Source organism: Gadus macrocephalus, chromosome 15 (assembly GCF_031168955.1).
Source record: "Gadus macrocephalus chromosome 15, ASM3116895v1".
Lineage (NCBI taxonomy): Eukaryota > Metazoa > Chordata > Actinopteri > Gadiformes > Gadidae > Gadus > Gadus macrocephalus.
This window is the reverse complement of record NC_082396.1, coordinates 13613762-13621261: the sequence shown is the minus strand read 5'-3', so window position 1 is coordinate 13621261 and position 7500 is coordinate 13613762. Positions and strand designations below refer to the sequence as shown.

Sequence of the window (7500 nt, the reverse complement as noted above, 5' to 3'; positions counted from 1 at the left end):
ATTCTGCTGTAAGCAATATGGAATACTACTACTCATGGACAGTTTCCTTAAATGAAAAAGTTTGGGAGTAATTAGCAATGTTTCAAGTTAAAGACTTGAACAATTAGAAGTACATTTCAAATTGCAGGACCAAAATTGCCAATTAGCACTTTGTCTTTTTACTCCCTCAAGGGATAAATAAAATCGATGGATGGATGTTATTTGAACAGATCTGCGTCCTACTGCCATAATGTGTATTTGTGTCTCTCTCTCTCACTCTCACTCTCACTCTCACTCTCATACTATCCCTCACCCACTGTCTCACTCTAATACATAGTTTTTTTTGCTGAGTGCTTTGTGGTAGCTGTTGTTGTTTCAGTTTTGTGTTGTTGTTTTTTAATCTGGCCTTTGCGACTCTTTCCTGTTCGGCAATTAGAGCCACATTTCAGCGTGGCGATGTTTAAAAGCTCCCGTTTAAACTAAGACCCCCCCCCCCCCCCCTCGCTTGTTGACTGAGTGACCACTGAACCATTAGCGCAAAGTAGATTTTTACCGTAGAATCTGTGAAAATTACCATCAGAATTATGACATTCATTCATCAATCATTTTGCTAATAGAACACTGATACCATTTGCACCAGTCAATACAGAAACACAAATCCCATTTTACAACATGTATGGCAGTAGGGTGGGGGTATTTGTGTTTGAGTGCTTGATGTGTGTGTGCGTGTGTACGTGTGTACACAATATGCATTCAAAGACAATTCACAAACAGTGAGGTCCACGCCTAGTTTGAATGCACTGTCTGCCCGATGTGTGTGTGCATGTGTGTGTGCGTGCAGGGTTTGTGTATCGGGTGTGTGACGGCTAGCGACAGTGTGTGGTTGCCATGTGCCCGCACCCTGGCTGAACTCCGCTCTCCCTCTAGTTTCTTATCAAAAGGTGCCCAGTGAGAACGACAAAGGAACGATTATCTAAAAATCTTGTAAATGAGCTGATGGGCCCGGCCGCCCAGCTGTCCAAAAACCTCCTCCTACCCCCCCCCCCCCCCCCCCGCTCCAACCACAACATACATACACACACACACACACACACACACACACACACACACACACACACACACACACACACACACACACACACACACACACACACACACACACACACACAAACAAACACACACAGACACAGAAACACATGGTACACACACACACACCCACACCTTCCCACCCCACTCCTGTTTCCTTAATACGATTATGGAGCCATTGAGGAGCCCACCCCAGGTCACGGTTGTCCAGCCAGTACAAAGGCAATTATAGTTTTAAAGTGCCTTCTTCTGCCGGTTCCCAAGCCGTCCTGTGCTTTAAACACTTGTTTCCTGAATATGTTATCGAAGACATTTTTCTTTTTGCCCCCCGCTCTATGAGAGATTTAATATTCTCTTGTGCACTCCTGTGTGTTCTTGTGTGTGTGTGTGTGTGTGTGTGTGTGTGTGTGTGTGTGTGTGTGTGTGTGTGTGTGCGTGTGGCGTGTGAATGTGTGTATGTGTGTGTTCTTGTGGGTGTACACATGCATGGGTCGCTTGGTATCTGATGCAGAGTAATGAGAGTTTGAAAATTAACATTTGAATAATGAATTCGGAATTCTAAACATTTATAAAATATGTTGCATTACCAAATTATTTGTCATTGTTGGAAAGAGTTTTAGTTATTTTTGGAGATCTTTTCCTCGGTCCAAATCCTCCCAAACACCTTTTCTAATTGGCAATGCAAGTAAAGAAAGGAGAGCCCTCCTTCCATCAAAGCAGCCAGTTTATACGCTATGCCTTTGCCAGATGTTTCCCTAACATGAATTCTTCTCCTTGCTTCACAAGGTAAGGAGGAGCCGACCACCTACACCTGCACCACCTGCAAGCAGTGCTACGGCAGCGCCTGGTTCCTGCTGCAGCACGCCCAGAACACGCACGGCTTCTGCATCTACCTTGAGAGCGAACACGGCAGCCCCCTCACCCCGCGCATGGGCCGGCCGTCCTCCCTGGGCGGGGGCGCCGACTGCCCCTCCCAGCCGCCCCTCCACGGCCTCCACCTGCCCCCCGACGCCAGCCCCTTCAACCTCCTCCGCATCCCCGGATCCGGCTCCGGCGGCCGAGATAGCGCGGGCGGGGGAGGAAGCAACAGCGGCCCGATGGGGGGCGTGGGACTCGGGGGCCATCATCAGCGCTTCCCTCCGACGCCGCCTCTCTTCAGCCCGCCTCCGCGGAACCACCTGGACCACCACCTGAGTCCCGAGGAGCTGGCGCTTGCAGCCCACCACCCGAGTGCCTTTGACAGGGTGCTGCGCCTCAACCCTCCTCTGGGCCTGGACCCTCCGCCGGCCATGGACTTCTCGCGACGGCTGCGAGAGCTGGCCGGCAACAACTCCGTGTCCACCCCGCCACTGTCCCCGAGCAGACCCAGTCCCATGCAGAGGCTGCTCCAGCCATTCCAGACGGGAGGGCAAGCCGGAGCCCTGGGCGGTACCGGAGGTAGCAAACCTCCCTACCTCTCCACTCCGCCTCCTCTCCCAGGCTCCATGCAGTCCCCCTCAGGCTCTCAGACCACCCCGACCACCCCCCTCCCATCGGCCGGCGCTCCGCCCTCCTCCGCCACTCCGTTGAAGACAAAGTCGTGCGAGTTCTGTGGCAAGGCCTTCAAGTTCCAGAGCAATCTCATCGTCCATCGCCGCAGCCACACAGGAGAGAAACCCTACAAATGCCACCTGTGTGACCATGCCTGTACACAGGCTAGCAAGCTGAAACGCCACATGAAGACACACATGCACAAGTCGTCTTCGCCCAACGCAGGGAAGTCAGAGGACGGGCTTTCGGTGGCCTCCTCCCCTGAGCCTGGCACCAGTGAGCATCTGGGCAGCGCCAGCAATGCCCTGAAGTCCGTGGTGGCCAAGCTGAAGAGCGAGAACCGCTTGCTCCACCAGAACGGGGACGACGAGGAAGAGGAAGAGGAGGAGGAGGAGGAGGAAGAAGAGGAGGAGGAGGAAGAAGAAGAAGAGGAGGAGGAGATTGAGGAAGAGGACCAGAACGGAGAGAGGGTGGTACAGCAGAATAACAACAACAATAACAACAACAGCTACCACTTCAGCCTGAACTTAGAGGCGGCCCGCCATCATGAGAACAACGGCAGCATCGGTGGTCGGCTGGGAGGTGGAGCGGACGAGGGGTCGATCCCGCGCTCCCTGCCGGAGGTGATGCAGGGGATGGGGCTGGCAGCCAGCATGCATCACTTCAGTGAAGCCCTCAACGCGCACAAGCGCAACGCCATGGCCCAGGAGAATCACGTCCACCATCACCTCGCCCGGGACCATCGCAACCGCCGGATGTGCGACGAGGACTCGGCCGTGGAATCAGGCCGGGCCGAAGAGGGCTGCATCTCAGCCGTCAACGGACGGGGGACCTCCCCCAACGAGGCCGCCTCCGTGGGACTCTCAAAGAAGCTGCTTTTGGGAAGCCACAGTCCTCTCAGTCCCTTCACCAAACGCATCAAACTGGAGAAGGAGTTTGACCTGCCCACGCCCACCATCCCTAACACGGAGAACGTCTACTCCCAGTGGCTGGCCGGCTATGCGGCCTCCAGACAACTCAAGGACCCCTTTCTGAACTTTGGGGATTCCAGACAATCGCCATTCGCCTCTTGCTCTGAGCACTCTTCAGAGAACGGCAGCCTTCGCTTCTCGACCCCCCCGGGGGAGTTGGATGGCGGGGTGTCGGGCCGCAGCGGTACGGGGAGCGGGGGCAGCACTCCCCACCTTGGGGGTCCCGGCCGGCCCAGCTCCAAGGACGGCCGCAGGAGTGATACGTGCGAGTACTGCGGCAAGGTGTTCAAAAACTGCAGCAACCTGACGGTGCACCGGCGCAGCCACACGGGCGAGCGTCCCTATAAGTGTGAATTGTGCAACTATGCGTGCGCTCAGAGCTCTAAGCTGACACGCCACATGAAGACCCACGGACAGGTGGGCAAGGACGTGTACAAGTGTGACATTTGTCAGATGCCCTTCAGCGTCTACAGCACCTTGGAGAAACACATGAAAAAATGGCACAGTGATCGACCCATGAGTACCGAAATTAAGTCCGAATAGTATGGCTATAATGTTGGACTAGCGCCTCCCCCCCCCGAGACATCTCCGCTACCAGTCTGGTTTACCCCCTACCATAGTCTCTTGTAGATTTGCCCTCAACCCCCAAGCACTAACTCATCTCTTTTGCCAGTCTGGTGGAAGCTTAACACCACCAGCACACCCCCTTTCCATTACCCATTGAATGCATGATTTGTATCGGGGCAATACTATTGCATTGACGCAAAACTTTGAGCCTTTCTCTTGTGCAATAATTTACATGTTGTGTACAATTTTTTCCTGTTTGAGTTCGCCTTTTTCCATTTTTAAGAATTAGTCAGCATGCATAGTATGTTTTTGCTAATCAAAAAAGATAAAAAGAAAATGAAAACAAATTTGTCCCTGGTTAGTTAGTAGTTGAGTAAATGTGTTGCTGTTTTCTCTTGTTCTGTTTTCTTTCTTTTTGTTTTTTAAAAGGAGAAAAGACAAGAAAGATACAACCATGCTGCATACATTCTGTAACACATATCATGTACAGTTTTGTGTTGTAACATGGACAATTCACAGTCTTTGACTTGACCCTCTTATGTAAAACCTGGAAATGCACTTAATCTGATCTTTCTAAAAGATGCCATGTCCACACAGGGTTTAAGAAAAAAAAAAGATTGGCTTGATTACTAAACCACTAGCAAAGACAGCCTTAAAAGTCTTTTAAAAAAAAGTCAAGGATGGGCTGTAAGCTAAATTTGTACTATCATTTGGTTAAAAAAAGGAGTGCCTTTCATTCAACAAGACTGCGTTATTGGCCATACTATTTTCTGTGCTAAACACGAGGTCACACCAGGTACTGCTAGAGGGATTTAGCCACCCAAGAAAGGTTCTTGCATCAAGCACCTGACTGCTCAAACAGAGTGTGACAAACTAGAGTAAGATCAGAAAAGTATTGTTATTCATCATTTAGCTACCTATACATGTTCTATAGTATCTTTAATATGTGGAATTCATGGCAAGCATGGTACAAGCAGTATTGTGTATATCTGAATTATTTGTAATTTTGTTCTTGGTATTTAGATACTATGGGGGGGGAAAGGTACTTGTCACGTACAATCCTGAACTTGAGGGATGCGGCGCATGGCTCGGAAGCGTTGTATCGCGTTAGCACAAAGACGCACAGCGCTGCTTTGGATATGTCAGTGTGTGGAACAATGCATAAAGTTTAATATGAGCTCCAATTGCGTTAGACTACATTAGGGGGCATTGGTTTACTACAAGCTAGACAGACAGAAAGCTACACCAAACTGGAAGCTACACGTTAGGAGGAACTGAGGCAATCGTGTTCACTTTATTGTTTTTTAAAACAGGGTGTTTGTAACAAGGAAAGAAAGAAAGAAAAAAAGAAAGAACTGCAACAAAAAAAAATGGCCGCTGTGTTCTCTAGGGCTTTCGGGGCTACTTAACAATGAATAAAGTTTGATACATTGGAATGCATAGGCTAATACAGGGCAAATTTTTCTTTGTTTGCTGTTGTTAAGAATGCAAGAGACATATTACATTTCCTTCCTTGAGTTGCAGACTTTCCCCCAAAAAATATGTATAAGATAGCAGTTGATACTCAGACAGGAATTCGTACCAACATGACACTTATATTATTTAATTTAAATGTAAATGCTGGTACGTAGATCTAATCTAAATTATGGGACATTTCAAAAAACTTGAAAGTTGCACTTTTCCCAAGTTTACAGGTTTATGCTCAAGGGAAAATGCTGTTGGTGGACGTGGCTCCCATTGTCAAACAACTGTAAAGACATATAATCAGACATCCAGCTCTCCAGCTCCCTGACCTATGCCCTATGTATCCACACTTTGTTCACATTTAACCCTTTGCCATGCTGTTAGAGCAACCTATAGTGTTAGCACTCTAAAAGGACAAACTTAAAAGTAACCAATTGGTTTGCCATCCAGTTCTATGAAATACAGGGTTTACATTTGGTCCAAAATAGACCACAATTCTACAGGACTAGCAATATTGCTTGATCCGAGATTTAACTCTGCTGCCAATTCACCTTGTTGTTAAGACCATTTATTGTTGCATTGTCATTATACAAACATGGATAGGGAATCTATAGATATTGGGGCCAGATGGCAAAAGTTGTTATTTAATTTTGTAAAATATAATGATTTGTTTGGATCATTTTTTTCTTTCTTTTTTTTTAATAACACTTTGTTTCCTCATGGTAACCATGGTAACCAGTGTTCATGTTTGGAGTCAACTCACAATGTTCAAGAATCTGATCACAGTATATTCAAAATGGTACAAAAAAATGAAGATAGAAAAGATATCCGTGGTGTTTTGTATTTTCTTTTTGCCTTGGCTCTTCACAGCTCTTCAGGTTGAAATACAATTTGCATTGGGGAAAGGATTGAGATAATATATGACTATATAATAAAGAACTTTAAAATATAGGAAAATGCACACATGTCAATTCCTATGCTTAAACACATTTATGGTCTACTTTCTCTGTATTTCTAGAATTGTATTTGAATTCAATGTTCACTTAGAGTAGGCACTATAGTATTTATATTGAGGCTTGTATTTTTAACTGTTGCTCGTTCTCTCTGAAGGTATTTACCTTTTTTGGTAGTGGAAAAAAATCCCCAAGCTGCCGCGGTATATTTTTTTAATTTGGCAGGATAATATAGTGAGAATTATTTGTATGATGTTTAAAGAAATAAATTGGGGGGTTGGCCGGTGGGGGGTAAAGACAATTTAAAACAGCAGCTCCAACGTCCTGGGCCATAAAATGGCCGATGCACTACTTCCTGTATGCGGTGGTGGTTGTACATATCTTCTTTATTGTGTTCATTATTTTTTTCTTAATTGTGTCTTTTTTTATTTAAATTGTTATTATTTTGGGTTGGACCTCCCCTAGCTCCTCGATCCTAACTACCTTTTGCTGCCATATTGTATTGCAGTAATGCAAGCTGACATCGGCCTGTTCTGTTGTGTGCTATTGTCTCTCTCATTTTCTCCCTCCTGACTACATTCCAACGTTTAAAAGAAAATAGAGAGGGAGACAAAAAAAGACTTCATGCGCAGTACATGGATTATGAAAAAACGAGAAATGCATCAATAAATGCATTTGAAAAAAAGTCATCCCTGAAACCAGTTTTTCTTTTGCAGTATTTGTTTTTCATTGCCAAATACTAAATGGTGCTTTATATCTAGATTGGAAATCCTTTAATATGCAAAGCATATTTAAAATACAAAACTAAAAAAACTGACAACCTTGGTTGGTGGGGGAGCTCACTCGAGATGAGGCTTTTTTTGTAAATGGCAATGCAGAATATTTTGTTATCAGCCTTTTTCTATTCCTGTTCCGAGAGCGGTTTGTTGTTACTTGAACTTGAACCTATC

General features: G+C 46.4%; 2 protein-coding genes and 1 long non-coding RNA gene across 3 annotated transcripts in view; 2 read left to right on the top strand and 1 right to left on the bottom strand.

Annotated features, from left to right (window-relative positions):
- The window catches only part of LOC132473702 (uncharacterized), a 215506-nt gene that overhangs the window by 127018 nt on the left and 80988 nt on the right, over nt 1-7500 (top strand). The gene's annotated exons all lie outside the window — the stretch shown is intronic.
- Nucleotides 1-7500, bottom strand: part of asrgl1 (asparaginase and isoaspartyl peptidase 1) — a 134040-nt gene that overhangs the window by 101378 nt on the left and 25162 nt on the right. The gene's annotated exons all lie outside the window — the stretch shown is intronic.
- The window catches only part of LOC132473134 (B-cell lymphoma/leukemia 11A-like), a gene marked incomplete at its 5' end in the record, with an annotated part of 5963 nt that continues 307 nt past the window's right edge, over nt 1845-7500 (top strand). Inside the window, one exon of the mRNA XM_060073118.1 lies at nt 1845-7500. This exon is cut by the window's right edge and continues 307 nt beyond it. Coding sequence (XP_059929101.1) covers nt 1845-4109 — 2265 coding nt within the window.